The sequence below is a fragment of the Mauremys mutica genome, chromosome 17, assembly GCF_020497125.1.
Source record: "Mauremys mutica isolate MM-2020 ecotype Southern chromosome 17, ASM2049712v1, whole genome shotgun sequence".
In the NCBI taxonomy this organism is placed as follows: domain Eukaryota; kingdom Metazoa; phylum Chordata; order Testudines; family Geoemydidae; genus Mauremys; species Mauremys mutica.
The window spans coordinates 12,149,820-12,166,850 of record NC_059088.1 but is presented as its reverse complement, the minus strand read 5'-3'; the positions used below and the strand labels follow the sequence as shown (position 1 = coordinate 12,166,850).

General features: G+C 58.5%; 2 protein-coding genes across 2 annotated transcripts; one reads left to right on the top strand and one right to left on the bottom strand.

The window, feature by feature from the left end:
* The first annotated feature begins 808 nt into the window (after nucleotides 1–808).
* Nucleotides 809–5,876, top strand: LOC123351433 (sulfotransferase 2B1-like). The gene is made up of 7 exons (XM_044990781.1): nucleotides 809–868; nucleotides 3,162–3,304; nucleotides 3,939–4,147; nucleotides 4,412–4,538; nucleotides 4,860–4,954; nucleotides 5,142–5,322; nucleotides 5,527–5,876. Exons 2-7 carry the CDS (start codon nucleotides 3,169–3,171, stop codon nucleotides 5,634–5,636), a joined length of 858 nt encoding a protein of 285 aa, XP_044846716.1. The 5' UTR covers nucleotides 809–868; nucleotides 3,162–3,168; the 3' UTR covers nucleotides 5,637–5,876.
* A 6,726-nt stretch (nucleotides 5,877–12,602) lies between these two features.
* On the bottom strand, nucleotides 12,603–16,766 carry LOC123351432 (sulfotransferase 2B1-like). Its single transcript, XM_044990780.1, has 6 exons — nucleotides 16,303–16,766; nucleotides 15,508–15,716; nucleotides 15,118–15,244; nucleotides 14,605–14,699; nucleotides 13,976–14,156; nucleotides 12,603–13,126 (listed from the first exon to the last, which is right to left on the bottom strand). The coding sequence occupies exons 1-6, from the start codon at nucleotides 16,436–16,438 to the stop codon at nucleotides 13,017–13,019; spliced, it is 858 nt and encodes a 285-aa protein (XP_044846715.1). The 5' UTR covers nucleotides 16,439–16,766; the 3' UTR covers nucleotides 12,603–13,016.
* Between the last annotated feature and the right edge of the window lie 265 nt (nucleotides 16,767–17,031).

The following is a 17,031-nucleotide window of genomic DNA, read 5'->3' as shown; positions in this document are numbered from 1 at the left end:
CGTTATTTCCTGGGTTAAGAAAATCCTACTAAACAGAGACCTCCCGATTCCACCCCCAGTGCAGCCCCCTGGCCCGCCCCAGGCCCACGCTGCCCCTTCCCCGGCCCCTGCCTAGCTCCCCTTCCCCCACCTTTTCTGCCCCCCCCCTCCTGGGCAGTGGAACTACCACACACCTGGGGGCCAGGAGGTGGAGGGTGTGGGGAGGGGGAAGAAAGCAACAGAAATCCTGGGGGCCGAGAGTGCGGTGCGGGAGGACAGAGCTGTAGCAGGTTGGGCACCGAAGGGTTAATGCTGGTGCCAGGGTGGGGAGGCAGGAGGCTGGGCCGGAGCCTGGGACAGAGGCAACCCAGACCAGACCTGTGGGAGCTGGGGTGAGTACCTGGGAATTCCCAGCCCAGAGCCCCCTGCTCCCCCGAGGAGATCCTGGCCCCTTCCCAGCATCCAGAGTCGCTGCCCAAGCTGGGAGCAAATCCAGAGCCACCCCAAGGGGCTGCGGTGGGGGGAGCTCTAGTGAGTGCAATGGGATCACTCCTGATTTACACTGGGGCAGCGAGAGGGGAACTGGCCCCGTGACTGCAATGGGATCACTCCTGATTTACACCGACTATAGCAGGCAGTGACCTCGCTGCGGCCCTGAAAGGGTTAAAGCCAGCCCTTGGCGAGGGCTGGGGCTGAGAGCCAAGAACCGGCCAATTGGGGGAAGCCGCCACAGCTGGGGCCACGCCCAATTAGGAGACAACTGGCCCTATAAAAGGGCTGTGAGCCAGGACTGGGGTCAGTTTCACTCTAGCTCTTGGGAGAGAAGGACCTGGCAGCACGGCACGGCACGGCACATCCCCAGGCTGAGGCCTTGCTAAGGCCCAAACAGGTACTGGGGTTGCAGAGGTGCAGCCCGGGGTTAGGCAGAGGCAGCTGGTCCACCCCCCAGCAGTGATGAGTGGTTCACAGCCTGCCGTCTGCCCCAGTGAGCAGGGTTAGATGATGACTGGCCGTAGCCACTGAGGCAAGGTGGGGCTAGAGGGTTGGGGGTTCCCCTGGGAGGGGAGACCCAGAGTGGGGGCACTGCGGGGGCCTGGGGTACAGGTGGGACATGTGGCCTGAGGCAGGTGAGCCACCAGCCTGCAGTGGGTGTTCGGGGCTGAAACGGAGCTAATTCCCAGGATCACCAGCGAGTGGCGCTGCTGTGCTGACCCGGCGAGTCTCAGCTCCCTACACCAGGGCAGCAAGAGGGGGATTGGCCTGTGACCGCAGTGGGGTTGGGTGGGGGCAGAAGGATCCATTCAAATCTGCACGTCGGAGCCTAGCGGGGTGGAGGAAGGGGGGAAAGTGGACTCTGGGCTGGGTGTGAAGCACGGGGAGAAGCAGCTTTCTAACGACTCGAAACCCAGCAGGCGGGTTCAGTCCCTGAGGAGCAGGAAGCCTGGTGGCCAGTCGGGGGGACTAGCTGACTAAGGGGGTGGGGGGCTTGGAACAAACTGATAGATTGACGTGCCCCCGGCCTGGCCCAGCGGGTTCCCCCGGGAGCTGGGAAGGAAGGAGCCCAGCTGGGAACTAGCAGCACTGCAGAATGAGAGGGCCGGGCGCTAAGACAGCAAATTGCTTAGTTCGGCTCCAGGTGCGCCCTCACCGGGAACACTGCGCGCAGTGCTGGCCGCCCCGTCTCCCAGCGGGTACAGGGGGTTGCAAACGGGGCAGAAAAATGCTGAGGGGGGTGGCAGAGCTTCCGTGGGAGGGGAGATTCTAGCCTGGGACGGCTCCGCTTGGAGGAGAGGCGGCTGCGCGGGGGTGACGGGCGTCTCTGACTCCTGCCTGGGGTGGAGACCGTGACTAGGGACACGTAACACAAGGACCAGGGGTTGCCCGACAAAGCTAAGGAATCCCCCCCCCCCTTCACCCGGCCCACCGCCAACCTGTGCCCCTCCCTGGCTGGGCTGGTGTAACCGGTTCAAGGGCGCGTGAGGTGAGCGCCTGAACGACAGGACCTTTGCTGGCCACTAGCCAGGGTGGGCAGGATGTAGCCCCAGGCTCTGGGGGTCCCTACACCTCTCACCAGCAGAAGCCGGCAGGATCAGCCCGTGACTGCAGCTCGGGGAGCGTTGTCAGACAGGATCCCAGGCTGGATGGACCCTGGGCTGACCCGGCAGGGTCCTTCTCAAATCCCCTCCCAGCTCCTGCCCCATCCACAAGAGTCCCTAGCCTGACCCTTTCCCCGCCCAAGGGTGTGTTCCCCCAGGATGCCCCAGCTCTGATCCAGCCCCAGGGCAGGGCCTGGCTGGCCCGATGGGATGGGGAATGGGACACAGAGGGTGCAGCCAGCTGGGATCTGGTCCCAGGGCAGGGCCTGGCAGGCTCAGGCAGAGGCAGTGCAGGGATCAGCTGTATCCCTAGGGTGGAGACATCTGCAAACCCACAACAGGCACCAATCAGTGCCCCCCGGGGAGATGCTGAATGGGCCATGGAGCCTGAACTCCCAGTTCCCCATGGAGGGGCTGATGTGGAGCAGGGATGGGGGGTGACTCAGGTGGGCTAATGATGTGCTACAATGAAAGCAGCCCCTCCATGGGGGGGAATGACAGGATCTGCCCCACACCTGCCCCCTCCACTCCCACACCAGACCCCGGGCACCTGACCCAGCTGGGAAGGGGCACAGGGACCTGCCTGGGACAGGGAGCCGCCCCAGATGACAGACCCTGGGGGGGATTAAAGGCACCATCTCTGCCCGGGTCCAAAGGTCACTGCTGGCCAGGGCGCGCCCAACAGGGCCTCCAAAGGCTGAATGGCACCAGCCCTGCCTGGGCCCAAGCCTAGCTGGGGAGGACGCGGGGAGAGCAGAGTGCCTGGGCCTATTACATAGCCCAAGAGTGGGCTCCCACCACAGGCCCGGGGCTGTTCTCCCAGCCGCAGCCACCAGCACAGGCCCTAGAGTCATTCTGGGACCATGCCAAGGAATCAGCTCAACCAGTGCTGAGATGCAGCTGGCTCTGGGGCGGGACAGCCAAGTAACACCCTCACCCTGGAATATGGTGCCCCCTGCTGAGCCTCCGCCCCCGTCCCTGCACCACAGCGCCCCTACTGAGCCCCCCGCCCTGCCCCCTGCAGCAGTGTCCCCTAGTATCACACAGGGGATAGCACTGACGCTGGGAGGTCTGTCTCTGTCCCAGCCTTGCCATGGCACGTGAGTACATCACCTACAAGGGGATGCTGTTCCCACGCCTGGATTACGCCCTTGAGCAACTGAGCTACCTAGAGAACGAATTCCAGGTGCGGGATGATGACGTCTTCAACATCACCTACCCCAAGTCAGGTACGGGGTGTGTGTGTGTGTGTGTGAGACACGACCAGATTTCCTAGATGTCAGAGCCTCGGCTCACATGGCCCCAGCCCAGAGGGAGACAAAGCAGGCTGCTCCCTGGGGGTCCAACTCGCCCACCTGGTGCTAGGCCGGCTCTCTGCAGATGTGCTCTGATCACAGGCTTCCCCCAGAGCCGCTGGCAGCGCCATGAGACCCCTGACACAGAGCGGGTTTTAAGGCCCGGCTTGACAAAGCCCTGGCTGGGATGATTTAGTTGGAAATTGGTCCTGCTTTGAGCAGGGGGTTGGACTAGATACCTCCTGAGGTCCCTTCCAACCCTGATAGTCTGTGATTGTGAGACTTTTTGCCCTGGGTAGCGTCCCCTGAAGGGAGTTGCCACCTCAGAGTCACCTAGAGTGATATTCTATGAAAACAAGAGTTGATTTTAGCATCTCAGTAAATGTGGTGTGGGGGCTGGGAACCAGACTGCTGGGTCCGATCCCCAGATCTGGGAAGGGGAGTCTGGTGGGTTAAAGCAGAAGGTCTGGGAGCCAGGACTCCTGGGTTCTCTCCCTGGCTCTGGGAGCAGAGGGGGACCTAGCAGGTTGAGGGGTTGTTTCAGGCCCATTAACCCTTTCATCCCCAGGCACTAACTGGATGCTGGAGATTCTGAGTCTGATCCGTTGTGGCGGGGACCCTGGCTGGGTGCGCAGCGTGCTGAACTGGGAGCGGGCGCCCTGGGTGGAGAGCAAGGTGGGGCTGGAGGCTGCCCTGAAATACCCCCCGCCCCGGCTGCTCTGCTCCCACCTCCCCGTCCAGCTCTTCCCCAACTCCCTGCAGCGCTCCAAGGCCAAGGTGAGAGACGGGAGAGCAGGGGCTGCGGGTCGGGATTGAGGGGCACCGACAGGGCTGTGTGTCAGGAGGGGGGTGAATCCAGGGCTGCTGCTGGGTGTGAGTTATAGCAATGTGGGCGTGCGAAGGAGCAGGCAGTGGGGTGCGGCGACTCCTTCTCCCTCCAGAGAGGGTGGGGAGGTGACGGCCCAGGGTGGGTGGCTAATTGCTGGGTTCACTTGGCATCCCCCTCCCCTGATTGGTAGTGACCCCCCCCACTCCCGCCAGATCATCTACACCCTGCGCTGCCCCAAGGACGTCCTGGTCTCACTGTACCACTTCTCCAAGCTGGTGCGCGTCTTCAAGGACCCTGGCTCACTGGACTCCTTCCTCGAGGACTTCCTGAGTGGGAACGGTGAGCAGCACTCGGGGGAGGGGGCACGCTGGAGCCGGACGCCTGGGTTCCAAGCAAGTCACAAGTGCTTCGAGTTTGTGCATCCCCAGCCAGCTCTGAGCAGCCCTTTGCCCAGGGCCTGGCACAGCTCAGAGCCCCCCTCCCCAAACAGCTGCAGCACAACCGGGGGTCTGCAAACACTGCTGACTTCCAGCCCCGCCTCTCCTCCCAGTGCCAGGATAGAACCCAGGTGTCCCAGGCCCCTGCAGTCCCCAGCAGACCAGGGTGGAGGGGCCGGGTGGTGCCAGCTCTGGGGTCACTGTGCCGCTCTCCCCTGCACAGTGCCCTTTGGCTCCTGGTTCGACCACGTCACCGGCTGGATGGGGCTGAAGGGCAACGAGAACTTCTTCTCCATCACCTACGAGGAGCTGCAGCAGGTAGGGATAATCCCGCCCCCTGGGGGCCGCGCTCACACTTAACCCCGCCCCAGGCAGCCGACGTAGCTTGTGGCCAGGGCCCTCAGAGGTACCAGTTTGTCTGGACCGAGTGGGGAGCAGAACCTGCTGGGTGGGGAAACTGAGGAACCCCCGATCCCGCCCTTCACGGCAGTGAGTGTCTCCCCAGGACCCGTGGGGCAGCGTGCGGAGAATCTGCCACTTCCTGGGGAAGGAGCTGAGTGAGGAGCAAGTGGCCGCGGTGGTGGAGAACGCCTCCTTCCAGAGCATGAAGGGGAACAAAATGTCCAACTTCTCCCAGCTGAGGGATGAGTACATGGACCACCAGAAGGGGGAGCTCCTGAGGAAAGGTGGGTCCAGGCCTGGGCTAGCAGGGGGCTGTAAGTTGGGGCTGAGGGGCACCAGCAGAGCTGCATGAGGCAGGGCCAGGAAAGTAGGGGGCTTTAGGTCAGGCATGAGGGGTGTGGGTAGAGCGTGCAGGGGCAGGGCTGGGGGGCAGGGGCTGTGGGTAGGGAGTGAGGGGCACCCTAGACCATATCCCCTGTGGTTTGCAGGGATCTGCGGTGACTGGAGGAACCACCTCTCAGAGGCACAGAGCCAACAATTCGACACTGTTTACCAGGAGCGGATGCAGGGTCTGGGCATGACGTTTCCCTGGGACTGATGGCTTCGCGCCCGCCACATCTGCACTCACAATACACCGGCCCTGTGCCACCCACATGCTGCTGCTCTTACTGTGCCCTGGGAGATACCCTGTCATAGCTATAAAGAGAAAAGGTAACAGCCCTCCTGTGTACAATACTATAAAATCCCGACTGGCCAGAGACACCAAAATCCTTTTACCTGTAAAGGGTTAAGAAGCTCAGGTCACCTGGCTGACACTTGACCCAAAGGACCAATAAGGAGACAAGATACTTTCAAATCTTGGTGGGGGGAAGGCTTTGTGTGCTTTGTTTTGGGGGTTGTTCACTCTTGGGACTAAGAGGGACCAGACATCAATCCAGGCTCTCCAAATCTTTCTGAACCAGTCTCTCATATTTCAGACTTGTAAGTAACAGCCAGGCCAGGCGTGTTAGTTTTATCTTTGTTTTCTCAACTTGTAAATGTTCCTTTTGCTAAAGAGTTTACCTGTGTTTGCTGTAACTTTGAACCTAAGGCTACAGGGGGTTCCTCTGGGCTCTATGAATCTGATTACCCTGTAAAGTTATTTTCCATCCTGACTTTTACAGAGATTTTTACCTTTCTTTCTTTAATTAAAAGCCTTCTTTTTTAAGAACCTGATTGATTTTTTTTTTCTTGTTTTAAGATCCAAGGGTTTGGATCGGTGTTCCACAGGGAATTGGTGGAGGAGTCTCTCAAGGCTACCCAGGGAAGGGTTATAGTATTGGGGAGGGAGATATTCTGTGAGGGAGGTAGACAGAGTTTCCCAAATGACTGATTAACAATTTGGATGGTGGCAGCAACCAGATCTAAGCTGGTAATTAAGCTTAGGGCTTATCATGCTGGTCCCCACATCTGTACCCTAGAGTTCAGGGGAGGGAAAGGAACCTTGACATGGTGTCAGAGCGGTGGGATCATTTTAAACCAAAAGTCATAAGATTTTTTTTGTTCTTCTTTTTAGCTGCTTAGAAAGCAGAGCTGAAGACAGAGGTGTTAAGTTTTTTAACAAGGGTCTTTGTTAAGAGAAGGTTTCAAGCTGTGAGCAAGCAGCTGGCAAAAGGAATTTACAAGCTGAATTGTGGGGCTTTTGGGGTTTTTTTTCTCTACCTCTCTGATATAGTGAGTTTTAACTAAGGAGCCCTGAGCTGGGTGCATCCCAGTTTCAGTGAACTGCAGCGGGGGTGTGACCCAGCAAAAGAAAGCAGGAAAATAAGTACCAGTGATGCCACTAATAAACTAGAGCTGGCCAGTCTGGAAGCCACAGAGCAAGAAAATGAACACAAGACTGATGGAGAGGGAGAAGGCTGCCCACAGGAGAGCTATGGAGCAGAAGGAAAGAGATGAAGCATGAGCTAGAGTTAGTAAGGGCTAGGCAGGATCTACCAGACAACCCTAGCAACCCCTCTCTAGGTACCGCTTCCCATCCCAGAAAATTCCTCACCTACAAGGCAGGTGATGATACCGAGGCCTTCTTAGAAAACTTCGAAAGGGCCTGCCTTGGGTACAGCATCTCTACAGAGCAGTACATGTGAGCTGAGGCTGCAGCTCAGTGGACTGTTAGTAGAGGTGGTGGCTGAAATGCCTAAGGAACACATGAACAGTTATGAACTTTTTAAAAACAAGGCCAGAATCAGAATGGGTCTAACACCCGAGCATGCCCATCGGTGGTTCAGAGCCCTAAAGTGGAAACCTGATGAAGCATTTTCCCGGCACGCCTACCACATTGGGATGCCTGGGTATCAGGAGCAAGCGTTAAATCTCCAGAAGAGCTGTCTTTCCTAATAAAAATGGAGCAGTTCCTAGAGGGTTTTCCTGAGGAAATAGAAAGGTACATCCTAGATGGGAAGCCCAAAACTGTAACTGAGGCAGGGGAGATTGGAGCCAAATGGGTGGAGGTGGCAGAAAAGAAGAAAAACTAGTAGTAGTTGGGGCAAATACCAGAAGAGGCAACCCGAAACAAAACCCTATCACCAGGGGCAACCCAAGACCCCACCTCCATCCCAAGGAAAACCCCAGACACCTTATTGCCCCACCACACCCGTCTCCAGCAACCCACCTCGCCAGGGCTGGTGCAAGGATGTTTCACGCCCTAGGCGAAACTTCTACCTTGCACCGCCTCTGCCCTGAGGCGCCCCCCCATGGCTGCTCCCCCATCTGCCCTGAGACGTCTCCTCCCCTGCGGCAGCTCCCCACCCTGAGGCACCCACCTCACCCCTGCTCTGAGCACGCCCTCGCTGCTTCACTTCTCCCGCCTCCCAGGCTTATGGCGCCTAAGCTGATTGGCGCCGCAAGCCTGGGAGGCGGGAGAAGTGAAGCAGCCACGGTGTGCTGGGGAGGAGGCGGGGTAGGGGTGAGCTGGGGCAGGGAGGTCCCCTGGTGCCACCTCCTTCCCCCCCCTTACTTGCTGCAGGCGTCCCTCCCCGCACTCCCCTGCCCCAGTTCCCTCTGCCTAAATGCCGGCGGCGACAGGGGCGGCCGAAGATCCGGCCACCGCGGTTGCTGCCCTAGGTGACCGCCTAGTTCACTTAAATGGTTGCACCATCCCTGCACCTTGCCCCAGTGACCAGTCAGCTGGGCGATGTTTTAAAGGTAATGAGCTGGGGCGTGTGAAGGCCAACTGCCCCAAGAACCGCAACTGACTGCAGTTCATTACACCAGAATCACACCCAAGGTCCTCAGGCCCAGATGTCTTCCAGGTACCCTCAGAGCGAAGGGAAACTGAGTGTGGGCGGGAAGAAGATTATCATGTGGAGGGACACTGGAGCACAAGTGTGAGCTATCCACCAATCCCTAGTGTACCCCAAATTCATCAACACAGAAGCCCTGGTGACAATTCAACCCTTCATGTCAAACTCTTTAAACTTGCCTACAGCCAAGTTGCCTGTCCAGTACAAGGGCTGGTTTGGAATGGGGACTTTTGCCATCTATGACGATCATCCCATTCCCATGCTGCTGGGGAAAGATTTGGCCAGCCATGTGAAGCTAGCCAAGAGGGTGGGAAGGGTCACCTGCAGCCAGGCTAAGCCAGCCTTCACACCTATCTCTGTTCCCGAGCCATTCACCAGGGCCCCGTCTGTGTTACCAGAGACCCAGACAGGTGGTGGAACTGGATCCCCTGCCAATGGCTGCAACAGCCATAGTGGAGCCAATCCCAGAGACCAGCCAAAGCCAGTCCCGGAACTGGCAAAGCAACCAGCACCAGAACCGTTGCCAGCACTGAGTCCAGCGCTTGCAAACCCGTTTACAACTCCAACGCCAGAGGTCACCAGTGAGCCTGAACTGGCAGAAGCAGCAGATAACCCTACCCAAGAGACTCAGCCAGAGCCTGAAATACCACCTAGTGCACCAGCGGAGAGCGGTTCACAGTCAACAGAAACAACCTCATCACCTGCATCGTTTCAAGAGAGACCAAGCCCAAGTCCACAGTCCAAGGAGGAACCGATGTCTCCAGCATCAAGGGAACAGTTCCAGGCTGAGCAGGAAGCAGGTGACAGCCTTCAGAAAGCTTGGGTGGCGGCACGGAGCACCCCACCGCCTCAGCTCTTCTAACCGATCCCGGTTTGTTGTAGAACAAGGACTTTTACACAAGGAGACTCTTTCTGGTGGACACCAGGAAGACTGGCGTCCTCAAAGACAGTTAGTAGCTCCAGCCAGGGGTGAAAGTAACTTACAGGATTTACCGGTCCTGCTGGAGTCCTGAGGGGGGCGTGGCCTCAAGCGGAAGGGGCGTGGCCTCTCAAGATTTAAAGGCCCTGGGGCACTGGCAGTGGCTGGGAGCCCTAGGGCCTTTAAATCACCCCGGGGCTCCCAGCTGAAGAGGTGGCTGGGAGTCCCCCCGCCAGGGCTCAGGGGCAAATTAAAGGGTCCGGGGCTCCAGCCACCACGGGGAACCCCGAGCTTTGCCGGGCTGGGGCTGGGATTTAAAGGGCCCGGAGCCCAGCCGCTGCAGGGAGCCTCGAGCCCTTTAAATCCTGGCCCCAGCCCAGCTGCCGGAGCCGCGGCCGGGATTTAAAGGGCTCTGGGCTGCCTGCAGCGGTGGGAAGCTCTGACCCCTTTAAATCCCCACTGTGGAAACCAGTGTGGTCCGGCACGGTGTACTGGCTCTTGCCGGTACACTGTACCGTACCGTACCGGCTTACTTTCACCTCTGGTTCCAGCTAAGTACCGGGTAAAGCTCGTGAGCTTAGCCCATGATCATCCCAGTGGCAATTCTGGGGTGAACCGAGCCAAAGACTGTTTGGGGAAGTCTTTCCACTGGGAGGGAACGGGCAAGGACATTTCTAATTATGTCTGGTCTTGTGAGATGTGCCAACGAGTGGGAAAACCCCAAGACCAGGTCAAAGCCCCTCTCCAGCCACTCCCCATAATTTGAGGTCCTATTTCAGCGAGTAGCTGTGGATATTCTAGGTCCTTTCCCAAAGAAGACCCCCAGAGGAAAGCAGTACATACTGACTTTCATGGATTTTGCTACCCGATGGCTGGAAGCAGTAGCTCTAAGCAACACCAGGGCTAAAAGTGTGTGCCAGGCACTAACAGACATTTTTGGCAGGGTAGGTTGGCCCTCCGACATCCTTATGGATTCGGAAACTAATTTCTTGGCAGGGACCATGAAAAATCTGTGGGAAGCTCATGGGGGTGAACCACATGGTGGCCATCCCTTACCACCATCAAACAAATGGCCTGGTGGAGAGATTTAATGGAACTTTGGGGGCCATGATTCGTAAATGAACACGCCAATGATTGGGACCTAGTGTTGCAGCAGTTGCTTTTTGCCTACAGGGCTGTACCACATCCCAGTTTAGGGTTTTCACCATTCGAATTTGTGTATGGCCGCGAGGTTAAGGGGCCATTACAGTTGGTGAAGCAGCAATGGGAGGGTTCTACGCCTTCTCCAAGGACTAACATTCTGGACTTTGTAAGCAACCTACAAAACACCCTCCGACACTCTTTAGCCCTTGCTAGAGAAAACCTAACAGAGGTTCAGGAAGAGCAGAAGGCCTGGTATGATAAACATTCTAGAGAACGGTCCTTCAAAGTAGGAAACAAAGTCATGGTCTTAAAGGCACTCCAGGCCCATAAAATGGAAGCGTCGTGGGAAGGGCCATTCACAGTCCAGGAGCGCCTAGGAGCTGTTAACTATCTCATAGCATTCCCCACCTGCAAAATAAAGCCTAAGGTATACTATGTTAATTCTCTTAAGCCCTTATTCCAGAGAATTAAAGGTTTTCCAGTTTACAGCCCAGGGAGGAGATGACGCTGAGTGGCCTGAAGGTGTCTACTATGAAGGAAAGAGTGACGGTGGCATGGAAGAGGTGAACCTCTCCCTGACCCTTGAACGTCTGCAGCGACAGCAGATCAAGGAGCTGTGCACTAGCTTTGTGCCAGTGTTCTCAGCCATCCCAGAACAGACCGAACGGGTGTACCACTCCATTGACACATGTAATGCTCACCCAATTAGAACCCCACCCTACCAGGTGTCTCCTCACGCCCAAGCTGCTATAGAACGGGAGATCCAGGACATGCTACAGATGGGTATAATCCGCCCCTCTAGCAGTGTATGGGCATCTCCAGTGGTTCTAGTTCCCAAACCAGATGGGGAAATACGCTTTTGCGTGAACTACCATAAGCTAAATGCTGTAACTCATCCTGACAACTATCCAATGCCACGCACATATGAGCTATTGGAGAAACTGGGACATGCCCAATTCATCTCTACCTTAGACTTAACCAAGGGGTACTGGCAGGTGAACCCGCCAAGGAAAGGTCAGCCTTCATCACCCATGCAGGGGTGTATGAATTTAATGTGCTTCCTTTCGGGCTGCGAAATGCACCTGCCACCTTCCAAAGACTTGTAGATGGTCTCCTAGCGGGATTGGGAGAATCTGCAGTTGTACACCACAGTTGTACAGATGTACAGTTGTACACCACAAACTGCTCAGCTCCACTCTGCTGCGCTCACTGCTCCAGCTGTCCTGCAAACTGCTCTGCCAGCCACTTAGCGATAGATCTTCAGGCTCCCCCACTAGTTAACACAGCCCTCAGTGATCTCAGCTCAGTAAGCTTAGCTCTTTTAGTGATTGCAGCTCTAAGTGATTTCAGCCTGTAGTAGGAGAGCCCCAGTGCTGGTGCACCATTGGCCCAAAGTAAATTCAGCTCAGCAGCCTCTAGCTAGACTCCTAATAGAATCAAAATTAGCTCTGCTATTCAACTATGAAGAGAGAAAAGGAGGTACAATTGGTATGCCAGTGCCCTCAGAAGGGGCCCATACCATCAGATACACACACCTGTCCACACCCTCTCTCAATTCACTGGGTTTTGGCTCCCATGTCTCTTGTCTAGCGAGTGCTACTTAATTGATGGTGAGACCCTCTGTCATAAAGCAGTTTCATAGCTCCTCATTCACATAATCAGGGTGACAACACTTTATTCCTCCTGCCCCAATAACAGAGAAATTGGGGATCCCACATTTTGGGCTGCCGTGGGCTATGCTAGGCGGGGTGGGTGTGCCTATGCAAACACCATCAGCCCCTGAAATTCTTTTCCACACTCGCCATAATTCATCACCAGATGTCAGGGTAGAGCTCATCCTGACTCTGCTTACATATATAATTGTGATATTGCATATAAAGCAGGGCGTGTGAGGCATCAGGGGAAAGGTCATGATCTGCTGAAAGTCATTTTTCTATCCATAGATGTGTATCATTAATGCATGTGAAGTTATGAGAATTGTGTCGTATGGTACGACAGCATCCTGGCCCCTGGGGGTATTGCAGGGATCTACCTGGGAACTGGGTCACCCGCAATCACAACCTTTGGAATGGGGGCGGGTGGTATGGGGGGAGAGAGAGAGAGTGTGTGTGTGTGTGTGCGTGCGTGCATGTGTTTGTTCCTGCTGCTCACTGCTGGATGGGATCATGTTCTGTTCATGGCAAACCCAGAGAAGTTAGATTAAAAAACCAAATCCTCTTGCTGGAAGGTTGCCACATCACCTGATTTTATTTCTTCGAATCCAGAGCCCTCACGCACAGGAACCCAAACCCGAGAGAGACAGAGCAGGCGGCTCCCTGCACAGAGGCCCATCTCCCGCGTCATGCTCCAGGCTGACTCTGTGCAGACTTTCACACTGCCCTGCAGAGCCCCCTGTTTGCAAGCAGGGCCAGGAAAACGCTGCAATGGACAGATTTTAAATACACCTCAGCTGAGCCCTGCCATGCGTGCGCTCACTGACCTCTGCCGGACACATGCCCCAGCCCAGCTCTGCCTATTGCTGATGCTGTAGTGAGGCTGCCCCAGGGGGCATCTCCCAGGGCACAGTAAGAGCAGCAGCACGTGGGTGGCACAGGGCCGGTGTATTGCAGGTACAGATGTGGCGGGCGCGAGGCCGTCAGTCCCAGGGGAAGGTCATGCCCAGACCCTGCATCCGCTCCAGGTAAACGGTGTCAAATCGCTGGCTCTGTGCCTCCGAGAGATGGTTCCTCCAGTCACCGCAGATCCCTGCAAGCCACAGGGGGTATGGTCTAGGGTGCCCCTCACTCCCAACCCACAGCCCCTGCCCCCCAGCCCTGCCCCCACAAGCTCTGCTGGTGCCCCTCACTCCCAACCCACAGCCCCCGCCCCCCAGCCCTGCCCCCGCAAGCTCTGCCCATGCCCCTCCCAACCCACAGCCCCTGCCCCCCAGCCCTGCCCCCGCAAACTCTGCTGGTGCCCCTCACTCCCAACCCCCAGCCCCTGCCCCCCAGCCCTGCCCCCGCAAGCTCTGCCCATGCCCCTCCCAACCCACAGCACCTGCCCCCCATCCCTGCCCCCGCAAACTCTGCTGGTGCCCCTCACTCCCAACCCATAGCCCCTGCCCCCCAGCCCTGCCCCCACAAGCTCTGCCCATGCCCCTCACTCACAGCCCCTGCCCCCCAGCCCTGCCCCCGCTAACTCTGCTGGTGCCCCTCACTCCCAACCCACAGCCCCTGCCCCCCAGCCCTGCCCCCGCAAGCTCTGCCCATGCCCCTCACTCCCAACCCACAGACCCCTCCCCCCAGCCCTGCGCACGCAAGCTCTGGCCATGCCCCTCCCAACCCTCAGCCCCTGCCCCCCATCCCTGCCCCCTCAAACTCTGCCCATGCCCCTCACTCCCAACCCACAGCTCCTGCCCCCCAGCCCTGCCCCCGCAAGCTCTGCCCATGCCCCTCCCAACCCACAGCCCCTGCCCCCCAGCCCTGCCCCCGCAAGCTCTGCCCATGCCCCTCACTCCCAACCCACAGCTCCTGCCCCCCAGCCCTGCCCCCGCAGCTCTGCTGGTGCCCCTCAGTCCCAGCTCGCAGCCCCCTGCTAGCCCAGGCCTGGACTCACCTTTTCTCAGGAACTCCCCCTTCTGGTGGTCCATGTACTTGTCCGACAGCTGCGAGTAGTTGGAAATTTTGTTCCCCTTCATGCTCTGGAAGGAGGCGTTCTCCACCACCGCGGCCACTTGCTCCTCACTCAGCTCCTTCCCCAGGAAGTGGCAGATTCTCCGCACGCTGCCCCGCAGGTCCTGGGGGAGACACCCGCTGCCATGAAGAGGGTGATTCTAGGGTGACAATTTTATGGCCCACGTGTGCCTCAGTTCCCTCCCCCCGCAGGGTCCTGCTCCCCACTGGGGGCTGAGGCAGAGATGCCTTCAAGGGCAGAGGGCCTTGGCCATGAGCCACGTTGGCCACCTGAGGTCAGACCCTGTTCCAGGCCAGGGGCAGAGGAATGCAAAAGCCAGGAGGAGCCAACAGCCGGGGCATGGGCGCCGAGGCCTGGGGAGCTGGGGCTGGCAACACCCTAGAACACCACCTGGCTGGGGGGTTACGTGTGGAGATGGCTCAGGGGAGGGGTTACGTGTGGGGGTGGCTTGGGGGGGCTATGTGAGGGTATCACCAGGGGGTGGGGTTATGTGTGGGCGTGACCCCAGGGGTGGGGTTATGTGGGTGTGGCCCAAGGGGGGGGTTCTCTACCTGCTGCAGCTCCTCGTAGGTGATGGAGAAGAAGTTCTCGTTGCCCTTCAGCCCCATCCAGCCGGTGACGTGGTCGAACCAGGAGCCATAGGCCACTGTGCAGGGGAGAGGGCACAGTGACCCCAGAGCTGGCACCACCCGGCCCCTCCACCCGCTGTTTAATTTATAAGTAAAGTGGTGCCGGGGCTCAAGCAATTTTTTTACATTCATAACTGATGCAGCCAGCCCGGAGGTGCCAGGCTCTGAACTGCCAGGCCCGGAGGTGCCAGGGCCCTGGCACAACTTAAGCACTACCTCCACCTAAGTTCCCTCCATGGTGCGCGGCCAGACGGCCGTGCAGCAGCCTATTAAGCTGTGCTGGTCCCTGGGCAAAGGGCAGCTCAGAGCTGGCTGGGGATGCACAAACTGGATCCCATCAGTGAGTGGCTGGGAGCCCAGGCATTGGGTGGGAGGAGGCTGCCTGCGTATCCCTAGCTGCAGCAGGGCCCCCGAGGACCCCGGGGTGCTGCTCACCGTTCCCGCTCAGGAAGTCCTCGAGGAAGGAGTCCAGTGAGCCAAGGTCCTTGAAGAGGCGCAGCAGCTTGGAGAAGTGGTACAGCGAGACCAGGACGTCCTTGGGGCAGCGCAGGGTGTAGATGATCTGGGGAGAATGGGGGGGTCACTACCAATCAGGGGAGGGGGATGCCAAGTGAACCCAGCAATTAGCCACCCACCCTGGGCCGTCACCTCCCCACCCTCTCTGGAGGGAGAAGGAGTCGCCGCACCCCGCTGCCTGCTCCTTCGCACGCCCACATTGCTGTAACTCACACCCAGCAGCAGCCCTGGATTCACCCCCCTCCCGACACACAGCCCTGTCGGTGCCCCTCAATCCCGACCCGCAGCCCCTGCTCCCCTGCCTCTCACCTTGGCCTTGGAGCGCTGCAGGGACTTAGGGAAGAGCTGGACGGGGAGGTGGGAGCAGAGCAGCCGGGGCGGGGGGTATTTCAGGGCAGCCTCCAGCCCCAGGTGGTTCTCCACCCAGGGCGCCCGCTCCCAGTTCAGCACGCTGCGCACCCAGCCGGGGTCCCCGCCACAACGGATCAGACTCAGAATCTCCAGCATCCAGTTAGTGCCTGGGGGTGAAAGGGTTAATGGGCCTGAAACAACCCCTCAACCTGCTAGGTCCCCCTCTGCTCCCAGAGCCAGGGAGAGAACCTGGCCCCCAGCCCCTGAGGTGCATTCATAGAATATCAGGGTTGGAAGGGACCTCAGGGGGTATCTAGTCCAACCCCCTGCTCAAAGCAGGACCAATCCCCAGGCAGATTTTTACCTCAGTTCCCTAAATGGCCCCCTCAAGGATTGAACTCACAACCCTGGGTTTAGCAGGCCAATGCTCAAACCACTGAGCTGTCCCTCCCCCCGCAAAGCTAAAATCAGAAGCTCTCACTTTGCTGTGCCAGGGGTCTCCTGGCCCTGCCGGTGGCTCTGGAGAAAGCCTGTGATCAGAGTGGGTCTGCAGAGAGCCAGCCCAGCACCAGGTGGGCGAGTTGGGCCCCAGGGAGCAGCCTGCTTTGTCTCACTCTGGGCGGGAAGGGGGGTACCCGGAGTCTGGCATCTAGGAAATCAGGTCATGTGATGGGTTTGGTGTTTCCATCTAATGTCCCTGTGTGTGTCAGGAGCCCCCTACACACACACACACACACACACGCTCTCCCCTACCTGACTTGGGGTAGGTGATGTTGAAGACGTCGTCGTCCTGCACCTGGAATTCATCCTCCACGTAGCTCAGCTTCTCGGGGGAATAATCCAGGCGTGGGAACAGCACTCCCTTGTGGGTGAAGTATTCACGCGCCATGGCAGGGCTGAGACAGAGACAGACTCCCGGCGTCAGTGTGGGTCCCTGTGCGCTACTCGGGGAGCTGTGCTGCAGGGAGCGGTGTGGGGGGGTCCTCTCTCCTGAAAGTCAGGGGTCTCCAGCGCCTCAGCCTGGCAATGGGAGGCTCAATCTGCAGGGAGCAGGGTGAGGCTGTTACTTGGCTCTCCCACCCCAGAGCCAGCTGCACCTTGGCACCAGTCGAGCTGATTCCTTGGCGCGCTCCTGGAACAACTCAAGGGCCTGCGCTGGTGTCTGCAGCTGGGAGAACAGTCCCGTGCCTGGGGTGAGAGCCCTCTGTGGGGTTGTGTAACACGACCAGGCCCTCTGCTCCCCCCTCCCCCCTCAGCAACCCTTGGACTCGGGCCAAGCCAGTGCCACTCAGCCTTTGGAGGCCCTGCCAGGCACAGCGACCCTTGGACCTGGGAGGAGCCGGTGCCTTTAACCCCCCAGGCCCCTGCACTGTCGCAGCAGCTCATGATGCTGGGCTGCCTGTTCCTGGCAGGTCCCTGCACCCCTTCCCCACTGTGCCCAGGGTCTTGTGTGGGAGTTGAGGGGGCAGGGGTGTGGCAGAT

Coding starts and splice junctions, on each gene's coding strand:
- LOC123351433 (XM_044990781.1), top strand. CDS start 3,169: ATGGCACGTGAGTACATCACCTACAAGGGGATGCTGTTCCCACGCCTG. Junction 3,305..3,938: donor CATCACCTACCCCAAGTCAG/GTACGGGGTGTG, acceptor TTTCATCCCCAG/GCACTAACTGGATGCTGGAG. Junction 4,148..4,411: donor TGCAGCGCTCCAAGGCCAAG/GTGAGAGACGGG, acceptor CACTCCCGCCAG/ATCATCTACACCCTGCGCTG.
- LOC123351432 (XM_044990780.1), bottom strand. CDS start 16,438: ATGGCGCGTGAATACTTCACCCACAAGGGAGTGCTGTTCCCACGCCTG. Junction 14,157..14,604: donor CCTACGAGGAGCTGCAGCAG/GTAGAGAACCCC, acceptor TGTCTCCCCCAG/GACCTGCGGGGCAGCGTGCG. Junction 13,127..13,975: donor GGGGGAGTTCCTGAGAAAAG/GTGAGTCCAGGC, acceptor TGTGGCTTGCAG/GGATCTGCGGTGACTGGAGG.